Below are 19679 nucleotides of genomic sequence, written 5' to 3' on the forward strand. Positions count from 1 at the left end.
CACTGTTTTCTCATGTTTGAATATTGTCAATAATCAGAAATCAGCCAGGAACGAAAACAAACCTAATTTTCTGTTACTCCAGCATGTGTGTTTATTTCAGAGAAGACAATTTAATCTTCCTGTGTGGTTCTTAGCAGTGAAAAAAGACTTGTGCAGACACTGGGCGCGTTACACTAGTTTAATCTCCTCATTTTCACAGGGTTAGAAGATGTTGTGATATTTCAGCTTTCTCAAGGAACAGAACACTTTGACTTTAGAAACTTCAGTTGTCAGTGCAAATTTTTTATTATTTTTGTATTAAAATAAACTCTTCAGTAACATTATACTGATATTAAAAACCAGAAACAAAGAATAAAAAAACAACCAATAAACAAACACAGCAGGTTGTTACTCAATCTAATGTGTGTATATGTATGTTTCTTCTTTTAACACCTCCGTGGTTGTACAGACCATACAGTATAAAAGACTTTAGTGCATTCAGACCGTCATATGAGGATAGGAACTTTTTCTCACTGGACACAACAGAGAGGAATTAATTGGTAAACCGTAATTTGGCTACAAACTGCATGATGGCTAAAAGATAAAGAAGGGATGAAATAATGTGTTGTTAAAGACAACAGGCACTTCAGGGTAAACTCCCGGCTTTGTGCGATGTGGATTTCAACACAAACCATCTGTGACTGACAGGAGGTTTGGTGCTCAGGGCTGGACTGTTATTTATTCAACCTCCCCAAAATCCTCAGTGAATTTAGTCACGGATGAGTTCTGCTGATCTAGTGCTCAAAGTAATTAGCATGTTCATGCACTGCCAGTTTGTATCATCACACACTGTTGTTCACGCCCGCAGGTTGTCGATTGCTGTATCACTTACATTTTGCCAGAGCTGAAATAAGATCTAAGAGGCTTCTGAACGCAAATCAAGTTGAGACTAAACTCAAGTATGAACTTATGTGTATATATAAGCATATATGAAGTTTAGAAATAGTGTCACCATTACAGTTTGACAGCAGACCAGTTCATTTTTCAAGTCTAAAATGTCCTGGTAAGTACATATCTTAGGTCCAATTCTTGTGCCTAGGATGCAACACTGAACAGGTCATTTTATAAGTTGAAAACTAAACTTGTACCTTTGTAAACTTGTAACCTTTACCTCAAATGCTGCTATTTATTGTCCAGTATACGGGCTGCCATCTGGATGTATTAGTCAAGCTTTAGTTCTGTTTTGCCACATCCCTGTTTTCATAGACAGCATTACACTGATCTACAAAGTGTAGTTTCCTTACACAACACCATCCTGTAAGTCAGTGATTTTCATTTCTAAATGATGACAGTAAGAAGCCCTTGGTACTGTATCCAACATACCATCACATAAACTGGAGGGAAAAAACCCTCCTCAATAAATGAAAAGGCCTGAAAACATTAGTAAGACCCTCTCTGCTGAAGATCTTCATCATTAGATTTAAAGGGGAACTCTGAATTGCAAACGTGAAAAAAAGTTACAAAAACTCTTTTGCGGCTACAGAAGGAGTCTGATAAACTGCCTCCAGTGATCACATGCAAATCTATAACCAAACTACAGGCAGTTGAATTGCACTGTGGGTAACAGGTGCAGATTTTGACAAGGCAAAATGGCAATGTCTTTGTTTCTATTGCATAAATGATGATCCTTCTTTTAAACTGTCCATCACAATCGCTATAGAAGTGCAATGTCAAATCAGTGGATTACTTTTTAAATATCAACACAAAAAATGATTCATTGACTAACTGCTGGAGGTTCATGCAGTTGCAGCTGCTGCTTCAACAAGAATAAAACAGACTGTAACAAAATGAGAGCCACAGCTCAATAACCTGCACTATGTTTGCATGAGCAGATGCAGCTTCTGTTGGATGATTTCAGAGTTCATGGTCCACAGGAACTCAGTCAGTCCTCCAGTGAGCAGTTCCTCCATGGGAACAAACTGCAGCACCTGTCTGTCACTGCCACAAGACTGACTCTTACCCTCCTCCCCCCGCAACAGCTGACTCATGCAGTGGTGGACGTCGGTGAGAAGAGGGAGTATCCGAGCAGCAGCTTCAGGGCAGAAACCGACACACACAAGCACCGTCCCGACTGCGCCGGAGGGGGGCGGACACCTAAACGTGACTGAGCGAAAACACACATGCAGGCAGAGTACAAGAGCTGCTGTGACACGGGTGAGGGCAGAAAACACAGGCAGCAGCAGGGCATCCCCCGAGCTCAGGGTCTGCAGGGAAAACACAACACAACCTAAGAGCTCCTGCTGGTACAGCGGCTCCCCGTCGTGCAGCGTGATGCAGCCCCTTTGAGCAAATGAAGGCTCTGCAGAAAACGTTAAGACTAAATCCCCAAATTGGCTCTCACAAGCACCCCACACTGAGCGGCTGCCAAACACCAGACACTGTCTCTTTTCTTTGTTCCCATCACTGTTGCCTTTGAAGGCGCAAATACCTGTGATGCTGGACAAGATGGAGGCTGCACAAACCACACGGCAAGAGTCACAGGGAGGTACACGAGTCCAGTCTACTTCTGTGTCCATCAGGGCTTCATTCAGGTGGTTTAACAGTCCTCCTTCGCAGAACAGAGTTTCTGAGAGCAGGGAGCGCAGCCCCGACGAGAACATACCACGAATCCACGTGACGCTCGGACAGGGCGCCTTCCAGCAAGCAGCCTGTCCCACCGGCCTCGGTGCAGTGTCTCTGTATCCAGGTGGCATAGTAACCCCTCTCGATGCGCTCCCTCCAGGACAGGGTCTGCAGCTCCCTCCGCTCATTAAAGGAGCCTGTTTGCTTCTTCTGTCCCAGAGGTCGGCCCGCCGAGACGCTGCAGCAGACGGGACTCACTGCGTGCATGTTCATGCACTGCCAATTTGTATCATCACACAGTGTTGTTCATGCCCGCAGGTTGTCGATTGCTGTATCACTTACATTTTGCCAGAGCTGAAATAAGATCTAAGAGGCTTCTGAACGCAAATCAAGTTGAGACTAAACTCAAGTATGAACTTATGTGTATATATAAGCATATATGAAGTTTAGAAATAGTGTCACCATTACAGTTTGACAGCAGACCAGTTCATTTTTCAAGTCTAAAATGTCCTGGTAAGTACATATCTTAGGTCCAATTCTTTAATAATAATATACGGCTATTGGCTATTGAAACTCAGAAATCAAGATCAGTATCAGCATCAGTCTTAAAACTGTCTCTAATTTGCACTAATTCTAAATTTCTGTTATTGCACTAGATCTTTTTCAGCTGAGCCTAATGCTCCTGTTTAAGGGTAATCTGAGAAGGAGAAGTTAACTAATGTTCTTCTCTTATTATAAACACATCTTTAATGAGGATCCCTCAGATTTGTGTGTGCCTAGGATGCAACACTGAACAGGTCATTGTATAAGTTGAAAACTAAACTTGTCAGTGCTCTCTAGTTGACAAACCAGGTAACAGTGACACGGTTTCTAAATTACCTCAAATGCTGCTATTTATTGTCCAGTATACGGGCTGCCATCTGGATGTATTAGTCAAGCTTTAGTTCTGTTTTGCCACATCCCTGTTTTCATAGACAGCATTACACTGATCTACAAAGTGTAGTTTCCTTACACAACACCATCCTGTAAGTCAGTGATTTTCATTTCTAAATGATGACAGTAAGAAGCCCTTGGTACTGTATCCAACATACCATCACATAAACTGGAGGGAAAAAACCCTCCTCAATAAATGAAAAGGCCTGAAAACATTAGTAAGACCCTCTCTGCTGAAGATCTTCATCATTAGACTTAAAGGGGAACTCTGAATTGCAAACGTGAAAAAAAGTTACAAAAACCCTTTTGCGGCTACAGAAGGAGTCTGATAAACTGCCTCCAGTGATCACATGCAAATCTATAACCAAACTACAGGCAGTTGAATTGCACTGTGGGTAACAGGTGCAGATTTTGACAAGGCAAAATGGCAATGTCTTTGGTTCCATTGCATAAATGATGATCCTTCTTTTAAACTGTCCATCACAATCGCTATAGAAGTGCAATGTCAAATCAGTGGATTACTTTTTAAATATCAACACAAAAAATGATTCATTGACTAACTGCTGGAGGTTCATGCAGTTGCAGCTGCTGCTTCAACAAGAATAAAACAGACTGTAACAAAATGAGAGCCACAGCTCAATAACCTGCACTATGTTTGCATGAGCAGATGCAGCTTCTGTTGGATGATTTCAGAGTTCATGGTCCACAGGAACTCAGTCAGTCCTCCAGTGAGCAGTTCCTCCATGGGAACAAACTGCAGCACCTGTCTGTCACTGCCACAAGACTGACTCTTACCCTCCTCCCCCCGCAACAGCTGACTCATGCAGTGGTGGACGTCGGTGAGAAGAGGGAGTATCCGAGCAGCAGCTTCAGGGCAGAAACCGACACACACAAGCACCGTCCCGACTGCGCCGGAGGGGGGCGGACACCTAAACGTGACTGAGCGAAAACACACATGCAGGCAGAGTACAAGAGCTGCTGTGACACGGGTGAGGGCAGAAAACACAGGCAGCAGCAGGGCATCCCCCGAGCTCAGGGTCTGCAGGGAAAACACAACACAACCTAAGAGCTCCTGCTGGTACAGCGGCTCCCCGTCGTGCAGCGTGATGCAGCCCCTTTGAGCAAATGAAGGCTCTGCAGAAAACGTTAAGACTAAATCCCCAAATTGGCTCTCACAAGCACCCCACACTGAGCGGCTGCCAAACACCAGACACTGTCTCTTTTCTTTGTTCCCATCACTGTTGCCTTTGAAGGCGCAAATACCTGTGATGCTGGACAAGATGGAGGCTGCACAAACCACACGGCAAGAGTCACAGGGAGGTACACGAGTCCAGTCTACTTCTGTGTCCATCAGGGCTTCATTCAGGTGGTTTAACAGTCCTCCTTCGCAGAACAGAGTTTCTGAGAGCAGGGAGCGCAGCCCCGACGAGAACATACCACGAATCCACGTGACGCTCGGACAGGGCGCCTTCCAGCAAGCAGCCTGTCCCACCGGCCTCGGTGCAGTGTCTCTGTATCCAGGTGGCATAGTAACCCCTCTCGATGCGCTCCCTCCAGGACAGGGTCTGCAGCTCCCTCCGCTCATTAAAGGAGCCTGTTTGCTTCTTCTGTCCCAGAGGTCGGCCCGCCGAGACGCTGCAGCAGACGGGACTCACTGCGTGCATGTTCATGCACTGCCAATTTGTATCATCACACAGTGTTGTTCATGCCCGCAGGTTGTCGATTGCTGTATCACTTACATTTTGCCAGAGCTGAAATAAGATCTAAGAGGCTTCTGAACGCAAATCAAGTTGAGACTAAACTCAAGTATGAACTTATGTGTATATATAAGCATATATGAAGTTTAGAAATAGTGTCACCATTACAGTTTGACAGCAGACCAGTTCATTTTTCAAGTCTAAAATGTCCTGGTAAGTACATATCTTAGGTCCAATTCTTTAATAATAATATACGGCTATTGGCTATTGAAACTCAGAAATCAAGATCAGTATCAGCATCAGTCTTAAAACTGTCTCTAATTTGCACTAATTCTAAATTTCTGTTATTGCACTAGATCTTTTTCAGCTGAGCCTAATGCTCCTGTTTAAGGGTAATCTGAGAAGGAGAAGTTAACTAATGTTCTTCTCTTATTATAAACACATCTTTAATGAGGATCCCTCAGATTTGTGTGTGCCTAGGATGCAACACTGAACAGGTCATTGTATAAGTTGAAAACTAAACTTGTCAGTGCTCTCTAGTTGACAAACCAGGTAACAGTGACACGGTTTCTAAATTACCTCAAATGCTGCTATTTATTGTCCAGTATACGGGCTGCCATCTGGATGTATTAGTCAAGCTTTAGTTCTGTTTTGCCACATCCCTGTTTTCATAGACAGCATTACACTGATCTACAAAGTGTAGTTTCCTTACACAACACCATCCTGTAAGTCAGTGATTTTCATTTCTAAATGATGACAGTAAGAAGCCCTTGGTACTGTATCCAACATACCATCACATAAACTGGAGGGAAAAAACCCTCCTCAATAAATGAAAAGGCCTGAAAACATTAGTAAGACCCTCTCTGCTGAAGATCTTCATCATTAGACTTAAAGGGGAACTCTGAATTGCAAACGTGAAAAAAAGTTACAAAAACCCTTTTGCGGCTACAGAAGGAGTCTGATAAACTGCCTCCAGTGATCACATGCAAATCTATAACCAAACTACAGGCAGTTGAATTGCACTGTGGGTAACAGGTGCAGATTTTGACAAGGCAAAATGGCAATGTCTTTGGTTCCATTGCATAAATGATGATCCTTCTTTTAAACTGTCCATCACAATCGCTATAGAAGTGCAATGTCAAATCAGTGGATTACTTTTTAAATATCAACACAAAAAATGATTCACTGACTAACTGCTGGAGGTTCATGCAGTTGCAGCTGCTGCTTCAACAAGAATAAAACAGACTGTAACAAAATGAGAGCCGCAGCTCAATAACCTGCACTATGTTTGCATGAGCAGATGCAGCTTCTGTTGGATGATTTCAGAGTTCATGGTCCACAGGAACTCAGTCAGTCCTCCAGTGAGCAGTTCCTCCATGGGAACAAACTGCAGCACCTGTCTGTCACTGCCACAAGACTGACTCTTACCCTCCTCCCCCCGCAACAGCTGACTCATGCAGTGGTGGACGTCGGTGAGAAGAGGGAGTATCCGAGCAGCAGCTTCAGGGCAGAAACCGACACACACAAGCACCGTCCCGACTGCGCCGGAGGGGGGCGGACACCTAAACGTGACTGAGCGAAAACACACATGCAGGCAGAGTACAAGAGCTGCTGTGACACGGGTGAGGGCAGAAAACACAGGCAGCAGCAGGGCATCCCCCGAGTTCAGGGTCTGCAGGGAAAACACAACACAACCTAAGAGCTCCTGCTGGTACAGCGGCTCCCCGTCGTGCAGCGTGATGCAGCCCCTTTGAGCAAATGAAGGCTCTGCAGAAAACGTTAAGACTAAATCCCCAAATTGGCTCTCACAAGCACCCCACACTGAGCGGCTGCCAAACACCAGACACTGTCTCTTTTCTTTGTTCCCATCACTGTTGCCTTTGAAGGCGCAAATACCTGTGATGCTGGACAAGATGGAGGCTGCACAAACCACACGGCAAGAGTCACAGGGAGGTACACGAGTCCAGTCTACTTCTGTGTCCATCAGGGCTTCATTCAGGTGGTTTAACAGTCCTCCTTCGCAGAACAGAGTTTCTGAGAGCAGGGAGCGCAGCCCCGACGAGAACATACCACGAATCCACGTGACGCTCGGACAGGGCGCCTTCCAGCAAGCAGCCTGTCCCACCGGCCTCGGTGCAGTGTCTCTGTATCCAGGTGGCATAGTAACCCCTCTCGATGCGCTCCCTCCAGGACAGGGTCTGCAGCTCCCTCCGCTCATTAAAGGAGCCTGTTTGCTTCTTCTGTCCCAGAGGTCGGCCCGCCGAGACGCTGCAGCAGACGGGACTCACTGCGTGCATGTTCATGCACTGCCAATTTGTATCATCACACAGTGTTGTTCATGCCCGCAGGTTGTCGATTGCTGTATCACTTACATTTTGCCAGAGCTGAAATAAGATCTAAGAGGCTTCTGAACGCAAATCAAGTTGAGACTAAACTCAAGTATGAACTTATGTGTATATATAAGCATATATGAAGTTTAGAAATAGTGTCACCATTACAGTTTGACAGCAGACCAGTTCATTTTTCAAGTCTAAAATGTCCTGGTAAGTACATATCTTAGGTCCAATTCTTTAATAATAATATACGGCTATTGGCTATTGAAACTCAGAAATCAAGATCAGTATCAGCATCAGTCTTAAAACTGTCTCTAATTTGCACTAATTCTAAATTTCTGTTATTGCACTAGATCTTTTTCAGCTGAGCCTAATGCTCCTGTTTAAGGGTAATCTGAGAAGGAGAAGTTAACTAATGTTCTTCTCTTATTATAAACACATCTTTAATGAGGATCCCTCAGATTTGTGTGTGCCTAGGATGCAACACTGAACAGGTCATTGTATAAGTTGAAAACTAAACTTGTCAGTGCTCTCTAGTTGACAAACCAGGTAACAGTGACACGGTTTCTAAATTACCTCAAATGCTGCTATTTATTGTCCAGTATACGGGCTGCCATCTGGATGTATTAGTCAAGCTTTAGTTCTGTTTTGCCACATCCCTGTTTTCATAGACAGCATTACACTGATCTACAAAGTGTAGTTTCCTTACACAACACCATCCTGTAAGTCAGTGATTTTCATTTCTAAATGATGACAGTAAGAAGCCCTCGGTACTGTATCCAACATACCATCACATAAACTGGAGGGAAAAAACCCTCCTCAATAAATGAAAAGGCCTGAAAACATTAGTAAGACCCTCTCTGCTGAAGATCTTCATCATTAGACTTAAAGGGGAACTCTGAATTGCAAACGTGAAAAAAAGTTACAAAAACTCTTTTGCGGCTACAGAAGGAGTCTGATAAACTGCCTCCAGTGATCACATGCAAATCTATGACCAAACTACAGGCAGTTGAATTGCACTGTGGGTAACAGGTGCAGATTTTGACAAGGCAAAATGGCAATGTCTTTGGTTCCATTGCATAAATGATGATCCTTCTTTTAAACTGTCCATCACAATCGCTATAGAAGTGCAATGTCAAATCAGTGGATTACTTTTTAAATATCAACACAAAAAATGATTCACTGACTAACTGCTGGAGGTTCATGCAGTTGCAGCTGCTGCTTCAACAAGAATAAAACAGACTGTAACAAAATGAGAGCCGCAGCTCAATAACCTGCACTATGTTTGCATGAGCAGATGCAGCTTCTGTTGGATGATTTCAGAGTTCATGGTCCACAGGAACTCAGTCAGTCCTCCAGTGAGCAGTTCCTCCATGGGAACAAACTGCAGCACCTGTCTGTCACTGCCACAAGACTGACTCTTACCCTCCTCCCCCCGCAACAGCTGACTCATGCAGTGGTGGACGTCGGTGAGAAGAGGGAGTATCCGAGCAGCAGCTTCAGGGCAGAAACCGACACACACAAGCACCGTCCCGACTGCGCCGGAGGGGGGCGGACACCTAAACGTGACTGAGCGAAAACACACATGCAGGCAGAGTACAAGAGCTGCTGTGACACGGGTGAGGGCAGAAAACACAGGCAGCAGCAGGGCATCCCCCGAGTTCAGGGTCTGCAGGGAAAACACAACACAACCTAAGAGCTCCTGCTGGTACAGCGGCTCCCCGTCGTGCAGCGTGATGCAGCCCCTTTGAGCAAATGAAGGCTCTGCAGAAAACGTTAAGACTAAATCCCCAAATTGGCTCTCACAAGCACCCCACACTGAGCGGCTGCCAAACACCAGACACTGTCTCTTTTCTTTGTTCCCATCACTGTTGCCTTTGAAGGCGCAAATACCTGTGATGCTGGACAAGATGGAGGCTGCACAAACCACACGGCAAGAGTCACAGGGAGGTACACGAGTCCAGTCTACTTCTGTGTCCATCAGGGCTTCATTCAGGTGGTTTAACAGTCCTCCTTCGCAGAACAGAGTTTCTGAGAGCAGGGAGCGCAGCCCCGACGAGAACATACCACGAATCCACGTGACGCTCGGACAGGGCGCCTTCCAGCAAGCAGCCTGTCCCACCGGCCTCGGTGCAGTGTCTCTGTATCCAGGTGGCATAGTAACCCCTCTCGATGCGCTCCCTCCAGGACAGGGTCTGCAGCTCCCTCCGCTCATTAAAGGAGCCTGTTTGCTTCTTCTGTCCCAGAGGTCGGCCCGCCGAGACGCTGCAGCAGACGGGACTCACTGCGTGCATGTTCATGCACTGCCAATTTGTATCATCACACACTGTTGTTCACGCCCGCAGGTTGTCGATTGCTGTATCACTTACATTTTGCCAGAGCTGAAATAAGATCTAAGAGGCTTCTGAACGCAAATCAAGTTGAGACTAAACTCAAGTATGAACTTATGTGTATATATAAGCATATATGAAGTTTAGAAATAGTGTCACCATTACAGTTTGACAGCAGACCAGTTCATTTTTCAAGTCTAAAATGTCCTGGTAAGTACATATCTTAGGTCCAATTCTTTAATAATAATATACGGCTATTGGCTATTGAAACTCAGAAATCAAGATCAGTATCAGCATCAGTCTTAAAACTGTCTCTAATTTGCACTAATTCTAAATTTCTGTTATTGCACTAGATCTTTTTCAGCTGAGCCTAATGCTCCTGTTTAAGGGTAATCTGAGAAGGAGAAGTTAACTAATGTTCTTCTCTTATTATAAACACATCTTTAATGAGGATCCCTCAGATTTGTGTGTGCCTAGGATGCAACACTGAACAGGTCATTGTATAAGTTGAAAACTAAACTTGTCAGTGCTCTCTAGTTGACAAACCAGGTAACAGTGACACGGTTTCTAAATTACCTCAAATGCTGCTATTTATTGTCCAGTATACGGGCTGCCATCTGGATGTATTAGTCAAGCTTTAGTTCTGTTTTGCCACATCCCTGTTTTCATAGACAGCATTACGCTGATCTACAAAGTGTAGTTTCCTTACACAACACCATCCTGTAAGTCAGTGATTTTCATTTCTAAATGATGACAGTAAGAAGCCCTCGGTACTGTATCCAACATACCATCACATAAACTGGAGGGAAAAAACCCTCCTCAATAAATGAAAAGGCCTGAAAACATTAGTAAGACCCTCTCTGCTGAAGATCTTCATCATTAGACTTAAAGGGGAACTCTGAATTGCAAACGTGAAAAAAAGTTACAAAAACTCTTTTGCGGCTACAGAAGGAGTCTGATAAACTGCCTCCAGTGATCACATGCAAATCTATAACCAAACTACAGGCAGTTGAATTGCACTGTGGGTAACAGGTGCAGATTTTGACAAGGCAAAATGGCAATGTCTTTGGTTCCATTGCATAAATGATGATCCTTCTTTTAAACTGTCCATCACAATCGCTATAGAAGTGCAATGTCAAATCAGTGGATTACTTTTTAAATATCAACACAAAAAATGATTCACTGACTAACTGCTGGAGGTTCATGCAGTTGCAGCTGCTGCTTCAACAAGAATAAAACAGACTGTAACAAAATGAGAGCCACAGCTCAATAACCTGCACTATGTTTGCATGAGCAGATGCAGCTTCTGTTGGATGATTTCAGAGTTCATGGTCCACAGGAACTCAGTCAGTCCTCCAGTGAGCAGTTCCTCCATGGGAACAAACTGCAGCACCTGTCTGTCACTGCCACAAGACTGACTCTTACCCTCCTCCCCCCGCAACAGCTGACTCATGCAGTGGTGGACGTCGGTGAGAAGAGGGAGTATCCGAGCAGCAGCTTCAGGGCAGAAACCGACACACACAAGCACCGTCCCGACTGCGCCGGAGGGGGGCGGACACCTGAACGTGACTGAGCGAAAACACACATGCAGGCAGAGTACAAGAGCTGCTGTGACACGGGTGAGGGCAGAAAACACAGGCAGCAGCAGGGCATCCCCCGAGTTCAGGGTCTGCAGGGAAAACACAACACAACCTAAGAGCTCCTGCTGGTACAGCGGCTCCCCGTCGTGCAGCGTGATGCAGCCCCTTTGAGCAAATGAAGGCTCTGCAGAAAACGTTAAGACTAAATCCCCAAATTGGCTCTCACAAGCACCCCACACTGAGCGGCTGCCAAACACCAGACACTGTCTCTTTTCTTTGTTCCCATCACTGTTGCCTTTGAAGGCGCAAATACCTGTGATGCTGGACAAGATGGAGGCTGCACAAACCACACGGCAAGAGTCACAGGGAGGTACACGAGTCCAGTCTACTTCTGTGTCCATCAGGGCTTCATTCAGGTGGTTTAACAGTCCTCCTTCGCAGAACGGAGAGTTTCTGAGAGCAGGGAGCGCAGCCCCGACGAGAACATACCACGAATCCACGTGACGCTCGGACAAGGGCCCTTCCAGCAAGCAGCCTGTCCCACCGGCCTCGGTGCAGTGTCTCTGTATCCAGGTGGCATAGTAACCCCTCTCGATGCGCTCCCTCCAGGACAGGGTCTGCAGCTCCCTCCGCTCATTAAAGGAGCCTGTTTGCTTCTTCTGTCCCAGAGGTCGGCCCGCCGAGACGCTGCAGCAGACGGGACTCACTGCGTGCATGTTCATGCACTGCCAATTTGTATCATCACACACTGTTGTTCACGCCCGCAGGTTGTCGATTGCTGTATCACTTACATTTTGCCAGAGCTGAAATAAGATCTAAGAGGCTTCTGAACGCAAATCAAGTTGAGACTAAACTCAAGTATGAACTTATGTGTATATATAAGCATATATGAAGTTTAGAAATAGTGTCACCATTACAGTTTGACAGCAGACCAGTTCATTTTTCAAGTCTAAAATGTCCTGGTAAGTACATATCTTAGGTCCAATTCTTTAATAATAATATACGGCTATTGGCTATTGAAACTCAGAAATCAAGATCAGTATCAGCATCAGTCTTAAAACTGTCTCTAATTTGCACTAATTCTAAATTTCTGTTATTGCACTAGATCTTTTTCAGCTGAGCCTAATGCTCCTGTTTAAGGGTAATCTGAGAAGGAGAAGTTAACTAATGTTCTTCTCTTATTATAAACACATCTTTAATGAGGATCCCTCAGATTTGTGTGTGCCTAGGATGCGACACTGAACAGGTCATTGTATAAGTTGAAAACTAAACTTGTCAGTGCTCTCTAGTTGACAAACCTTGTAACAGTGACACGGTTTCTAAATTACCTCAAATGCTGCTATTTATTGTCCAGTATACGGGCTGCCATCCAGATGTATTAGTCAAGCTTTAGTTCTGTTTTGCCACATCCCTGTTTTCATAGACAGCATTACACTGATCTACAAAGTGTAGTTTCCTTACACAACACCATCCTGTAAGTCAGTGATTTTCATTTCTAAATGATGACAGTAAGAAGCCCTCGGTACTGTATCCAACATACCATCACATAAACTGGAGGGAAAAAACCCTCCTCAATAAATGAAAAGGCCTGAAAACATTAGTAAGACCCTCTCTGCTGAAGATCTTCATCATTAGACTTAAAGGGGAACTCTGAATTGCAAACGTGAAAAAAAGTTACAAAAACCCTTTTGCGGCTACAGAAGGAGTCTGATAAACTGCCTCCAGTGATCACATGCAAATCTATAACCAAACTACAGGCAGTTGAATTGCACTGTGGGTAACAGGTGCAGATTTTGACAAGGCAAAATGGCAATGTCTTTGGTTCCATTGCATAAATGATGATCCTTCTTTTAAACTGTCCATCACAATCGCTATAGAAGTGCAATGTCAAATCAGTGGATTACTTTTTAAATATCAACACAAAAAATGATTCACTGACTAACTGCTGGAGGTTCATGCAGTTGCAGCTGCTGCTTCAACAAGAATAAAACAGACTGTAACAAAATGAGAGCCACAGCTCAATAACCTGCACTATGTTTGCATGAGCAGATGCAGCTTCTGTTGGATGATTTCAGAGTTCATGGTCCACAGGAACTCAGTCAGTCCTCCAGTGAGCAGTTCCTCCATGGGAACAAACTGCAGCACCTGTCTGTCACTGCCACAAGACTGACTCTTACCCTCCTCCCCCCGCAACAGCTGACTCATGCAGTGGTGGACGTCGGTGAGAAGAGGGAGTATCCGAGCAGCAGCTTCAGGGCAGAAACCGACACACACAAGCACCGTCCCGACTGCGCCGGAGGGGGGCGGACACCTAAACGTGACTGAGCGAAAACACACATGCAGGCAGAGTACAAGAGCTGCTGTGACACGGGTGAGGGCAGAAAACACAGGCAGCAGCAGGGCATCCCCCGAGCTCAGGGTCTGCAGGGAAAACACAACACAACCTAAGAGCTCCTGCTGGTACAGCGGCTCCCCGTCGTGCAGCGTGATGCAGCCCCTTTGAGCAAATGAAGGCTCTGCAGAAAACGTTAAGACTAAATCCCCAAATTGGCTCTCACAAGCACCCCACACTGAGCGGCTGCCAAACACCAGACACTGTCTCTTTTCTTTGTTCCCATCACTGTTGCCTTTGAAGGCGCAAATACCTGTGATGCTGGACAAGATGGAGGCTGCACAAACCACACGGCAAGAGTCACAGGGAGGTACACGAGTCCAGTCTACTTCTGTGTCCATCAGGGCTTCATTCAGGTGGTTTAACAGTCCTCCTTCGCAGAACGGAGAGTTTCTGAGAGCAGGGAGCGCAGCCCCGATGAGAACATACCACGAATCCACATGACGCTCGGACAAGGGCCCTTCCAGCAAGCAGCCTGTCCCACCGGCCTCGGTGCAGTGTCTCTGTATCCAGGTGGCATAGTAACCCCTCTCGATGCGCTCCCTCCAGGACAGGGTCTGCAGCTCCCTCCGCTCATTAAAGGAGCCTGTTTGCTTCTTCTGTCCCAGAGGTCGGCCCGCCGAGACGCTGCAGCAGGCGGGACTCACTGTGTTACGGGAAATCCATCGGCTCCGTGGAAGGAAGCTCACCTACACACAGAGAGAAACTTGATCAAGTTCAAACTTTTTTTCATGGTGTTAATTGTCAGCTACAGTGAAACCTGAGACCAATATTGGATTTGATATGTATTTCAGCATTAAAAAAAGCACATTAAAACCTTAAATGCCTTCAGAGGGCACAGTATATAATCATTTAAATAAATCATTTAAAATAATTTAAACAGTTTCTTCCATGAAAATTATCAGCAACTCTATCTGTGTCACACCAAGTTGGAATGAAAGATAAAACTAAAACTAAAAACTAAGTCATTTGGCAGGGAATAATAAACACTGACCAGTTACAGCTTCTTGAATGTTGCTTTTCTCGCTTTCAGATGACTCACACAATATGTTTGGGTTTTTTCATTGTTTGTCAAACTGAACTAGCGAATAAGACTTCAGTCATATTCTGGTGAACTCTGACAGACTTCTCATTTCACAGACTAAGTCATCAAAACACAAATCCACAACAAATTCTTGCTAACACTTGAAGAACAGAACAATTTTAATTAAGTGTAGAAACTTAGTTTTATCTAAACTTTCACACTGGACAAAAATAAACCCCTTTCACAACCACTAACATGTGGTAACAACTGGTATTAATTCCCAGACCAAATGACTCCACAGTAGTGACAGGTATTTACTGGCTCTAGCTTTAATTGGCAGTGATGGAAACATGACACCTAGGTGGACATCCTCATTTTCGCCCCTGTTCTGGCGGGACCCCACCATCAACAAAAGTTATCATGGCAAAGAAGGCCTGTCGCATCTGTCAGTAAATTCTGCAGCTCTTTGCCATCTCAGCCACAAATTCCATCCATTTCCGTTCCAGCAGTGCTCGAACATCATTCAGTCAATGTTGACTTTGCAGAAAGTGAGGTATATATAAAAAAGTAACCACAGTAACACAGTCACTGGCCTCCGTGCTGGTTTCTACTGTTTACTAACCCTGTTTTCCAATGTGTTTGTGACATCTACTATGACATAACAGAAAAGAAGAAATAGTTAGTTGGTTAGCAGATTTGCCCACATTTAAAAAACCTCCACATGCATGCTAGTTTTGGTGTAAAAAGAGGTATCTGTCACGTCAAGCCCCTGACCATGCTTTAAGCACAGTGGGTTGAATAACTGCTTTCTAACAACTACTCAATGGACCTGTTGGTCCATGCTGTTTGTCAGCTGTTGTTTCAAAGATCAGGACTGAACTTGGACAGAGATCCTACCTGGAATCGCTGCAGGTACTCGTGAGCCGCACAGTCCCTGATGTGGTCGAGCCGCTGCCTCTGCTCTGTGCTCATACCTTCAAACAATCGCAGGTTTTCTGTGATAGTGTCCACCTGCAGCCTGTGGAAGTAAGAGCACACTTCTTCGTGCTGTTTCAGAAACGACTCTGGGATAATTGCATTGGGGAAAAGTGCCTCTCGGTCAGCCAGGTGCGGTCCATAATTACGAATGAGTTTCGACAGCAGAGGCCTCACAGCTTCCTTGCCGTCATAGTTCAGACACACAACGTAAACCTCCGAGTTGCCTGCCTTGCTGGTAGCGGGTTTGAAGACGTTGACGGAGTGGAAACAGCAGTTCAGCAGGTAGAGTAAGCAGACAGAGGAGTGTTCATACAAGGTGAACATTTTCAGCACAAAGGAGCCACCGGGGCTCAGGAGCAGGAGCGCAGCTGTGGCCTCGCAGCAATGCAGTGACGCCACCAACGCCTCCTGCTCATCCGGGTTCTCCTGGCAGTCAAAACTACCATCTGCTGTCACCATATCAACTCTACGCATGTTGGACACAAACACCTGCAGCTCCAGCAAGTGTTTCTGGATCATGATGTTGCCTGTGTTATCTGAGCCAAAGAACCACCAGGGCAGCGTGTTAGCGATCAACCGGTCATCTGCGATGGTCGTGCTCCCCCCATTAGCCTCATGGTACGGGTTGAGAGTGTTGGCCGCCCAGCTCCAGTCACAGTAGCGCGTGGACTCGCTGGTTTTGATATAGTGGTTCAGAGCGGTTATAAAGGCACCTGGAGCTTCACACAGGTGGACCGTGTTCAGCTCTCCACTTTGAAGAGCTTCACCTGGAAGAGGATTAAAGGTTCCCAGGATCTCGTAGAACTTGCACCAGGCCTGAGTGCAGACCTCTGCGTTGGCAGCAGACCGCACGGTGGCGATCACCTTTCCTGCTCGATTGGTGAAGTTGGTGTGCTGATGCCAGACCTGGACATTCTTGTCACTGAGCTGGTTCTTTACAGCGTTGAGGGACACCTTCAGGGCCTGCAGCCGGCAGTGCTCCTCCCCTTGGTGTCTGAGAGCAACATTTGGATCGGGGATGCTCCACTCCCCATTGGACGGTTTCGCATAGGTTCGAACTTTACTAAAAAGACCTTGAACCTCGGTCAGTGTTTCAGGGGCAGATGCCACCATGCTGTTGAAATGCTGCAGCTTGCCAACTTTCCTCCTGGTCCCATTGCCTGAGCTCATCCTCCACACCTGTTGTAAGGGGACCAACATGATTAAAAAATCCACTTTCTGTTTTACGTAATCCACCAAACTGTTCAGTGTTTATGTGACCTGCTTCAAGTACAGGGCACAGAACAGACTCAATCTTCAAGGGAAAAAAATCTGCTGACAGTACATTTCACAGTGAATTATACCAAGGCTCGGCTCTGCAACCCTTCATTTTTCTCTACATGCATGAGTGGTGTTGAATTACTAATGTCGACTCATTGTGATGTGGTGCCCTCAGGCAACAGGGCAGACTGTAAATACTGGTGATTACCTCACCAGGCCGGGGCTTCACCCACTCAGAATAACAAGATTTTCTACATCACTACTAAAACACAGTCTCTTCTAATTAGACTTAAAATAACAAACTCTGCTCAATGCTCGCACATATGACAACTACACAAGGATCCAAGTCATCTCAAATATTTCACTGCTGTACCTGTGAAATCCACATATCTTCACATTATCAGCTGCTAAGAGCCCAGTTTTGACAATGACAATGTATTTTTTCAGATAACCCCATGAGTTTTTAATCTATTTTTTTTTTTATTTTTAAATGTATTTATCTTGAGAGGTAGGAACATTTCCAAAAGACAGTGACATTATATTGGTTTCCCACAGTGTGGCTGACACAGGAGCATGGTCTTCAGAAACTATATTCAGGTCAATCTGGGATGGAAAGACATTTTACTAAGCCACATTAAACTTCATTATGGTGAGCTAGATAGAATTTTGAACAGTTCACGTAATTATTGAACAATTTGTAATTCATGACATAAAAATAATTTACAGTCAGAATCGTATTAACCCTAGAGCTAATTCTCTGCTCATGTGCACATGATTTAGATGACAACACTGAGCAGGAGAACATATTTCTGGGTCATTTCTTGATTAGTCTGGAGTGACTCAGTGATGAATGGTAATATACAGCATATAGCTAATGACAGGACATTCATCAACTATTCATCATAAATCACTCTGATAAGCACTGCTGCTGCTGTGTATTAAAGTCACTCTGCTCTGTGCTGTGTTTTGTAAATGGTTTTGTTGTTGTTAATATAGACAAGAAAAACAGCCTGGTGTTAATGTTTCTTCCATAACAGAGATTCAGAGAGCTGACTGAACACTATCAGAGAGCTGAGATCAGGTTTACATTGAGTGATAATTAATTAGATCTGCATGTATCATCACAGATGTGCTGCAAGATTATAAAGAAGCTGTGAGAGTGGGTTGTAGCTCAATAAATACAACCCTGAAGTAAAAATCAACTCACAGATAAACATGAACTATGAATTAGCTACATACTTGTCAGTCATTGGCAAGTTGAATTAAAATTAGTAGCAAATAATTAGTTGATTAATTGACTCATCAAATGATATAAGATTAATCAGTTAATACAACAGTTTTAAGGTATATGCCAAATACAAATGTTAAACATTTGTACAGTCTAGCTTCTCAAATGTGAGTATTTGCAACTTTTCTCTATCTAATGATTACTTATAAAGTGACCTCCTTTGTTGTTGTTCCTTTGTTTAAAAATGACACCTTGAGCTTTAGACACCTGCGATCGGAATTTATCCTTATTTTCTGCCGTTTTATTAATTGATAATTTAATAAATTAATCAAAAGAATCCCACAGGCCAGTTGATAATGAAAACAGTCATTGATTCTCATTTAAAATCTAAAGCCACATTTATCCCATTCCATTGATTTTCAGTGTTACAAATGCTCTGCAAACACTACACAACACTGCCACAACGTTATGAGATTTGAGAGAATGTCAAATTGAACTTATCACTCACCCCATGATATTTTTGTCATAATCTGGAAGGTGTATATGAAAAAATGGTGTGGATAAAAAATGTGTAGCTGTGTTAGGGCAAACAACATTAATGTAGCTGCATGTTTTGGGCTGTAGAGACAGTGAAAAGACATGTTTACACTCAGCTGGAGCTGAATGGGACGTTTCCAACAGCGCGGTACTGAAGGCCGAGATGTGTCTCCAAAAACCCGGAGTGGCTGAATTTACTGACGCGTCTTGTTCATAAAGTTATGTCAGAGTGATGTCCCTGTCCCTGTGCACAGTCTGTGAAGCTGCCTGACAATGATACAAACACAAACAGCCTGAAAACAGGCAATAGAAACTCACCGGACTGTGGCTGCTGACAGGAAACCGAAGCAAACGTCACGTGACTCAGAACAACACCGCGCATGCGTTTGTGGGGTGGGTAGGCGGGGCCTTTTTAAAGGTGTATGCCGCATACTTTTGAGCTTTATTTAAGTTAAAGTTAAGTTAAAAGGTCCATGCTGAAGTATTCTAATTTTCACTTTATGAGTGAATTTAGTAGAATTCGAATCTCTGGCTATTGACTTTGACTTTTGAAATATTGTGTTTAATGATATGTTTGAATGGATTTTACATACTGTTTGTATCTCTGCATTCACTTTTCTCCAGTCTACTTTACACTGATCACATTTGATGCCCACACAAAATAATTCAGGACTCAACAAGAACTATGTGACTACATAAAAACAGCCACAGACACTCACAGAACGAGTCTCATTCATAAATGATGGACCCTTGGGATTTCCAGGTGCAATTAGGGTTTCCAAAAAT

At 44.5% G+C, this 19679-nt stretch overlaps 2 protein-coding genes across 5 annotated transcripts; both read right to left on the reverse strand.

The window, feature by feature from the left end:
- Positions 1-261: 261 nt before the first annotated feature.
- LOC108877777 (cap-specific mRNA (nucleoside-2'-O-)-methyltransferase 2-like) lies at positions 262-12723 on the reverse strand. Its single transcript, XM_018667949.2, has 2 exons — positions 10709-12723; positions 262-1389 (listed from the first exon to the last, which is right to left on the reverse strand). Exon 1 carries the CDS (start codon positions 12194-12196, stop codon positions 11174-11176), a length of 1023 nt encoding a protein of 340 aa, XP_018523465.1. The 5' UTR covers positions 12197-12723; the 3' UTR covers positions 262-1389; positions 10709-11173.
- On the reverse strand, positions 262-19246 carry cmtr2 (cap methyltransferase 2). 4 transcript variants are annotated; one of them, XM_051078014.1, is made up of 4 exons: positions 19212-19246; positions 15788-17047; positions 12803-14555; positions 262-1150 (listed from the first exon to the last, which is right to left on the reverse strand). In XM_051078014.1, exons 2-3 carry the CDS (start codon positions 17036-17038, stop codon positions 13506-13508), a joined length of 2301 nt encoding a protein of 766 aa, XP_050933971.1. In that variant the 5' UTR covers positions 17039-17047; positions 19212-19246; the 3' UTR covers positions 262-1150; positions 12803-13505. The 4 variants fall into 4 exon arrangements, with proteins under 4 accessions (XP_050933971.1, XP_050933974.1, XP_050933969.1 ...); XM_051078017.1 differs by lacking the exon at positions 262-1150 and adding an exon at positions 3527-3719 and having other exon boundaries at positions 13041-14555; XM_051078012.1 differs by lacking the exon at positions 262-1150 and adding an exon at positions 3527-5810.
- Between the last annotated feature and the right edge of the window lie 433 nt (positions 19247-19679).

This window comes from Lates calcarifer, linkage group LG2 (genome assembly GCF_001640805.2).
Source record: "Lates calcarifer isolate ASB-BC8 linkage group LG2, TLL_Latcal_v3, whole genome shotgun sequence".
Taxonomy (NCBI): domain Eukaryota; kingdom Metazoa; phylum Chordata; class Actinopteri; family Centropomidae; genus Lates; species Lates calcarifer.

Coding starts and splice junctions, on each gene's coding strand:
- LOC108877777 (XM_018667949.2), bottom strand. CDS start 12,196: ATGAACATGCACGCAGTGAGTCCCGTCTGCTGCAGCGTCTCGGCGGGC.
- cmtr2 (XM_051078014.1), bottom strand. CDS start 17,038: ATGAGCTCAGGCAATGGGACCAGGAGGAAAGTTGGCAAGCTGCAGCAT. Junction 14,556..15,787: donor AGTACCTGCAGCGATTCCAG/GTAGGATCTCTG, acceptor CTCTGTGTGTAG/GTGAGCTTCCTTCCACGGAG.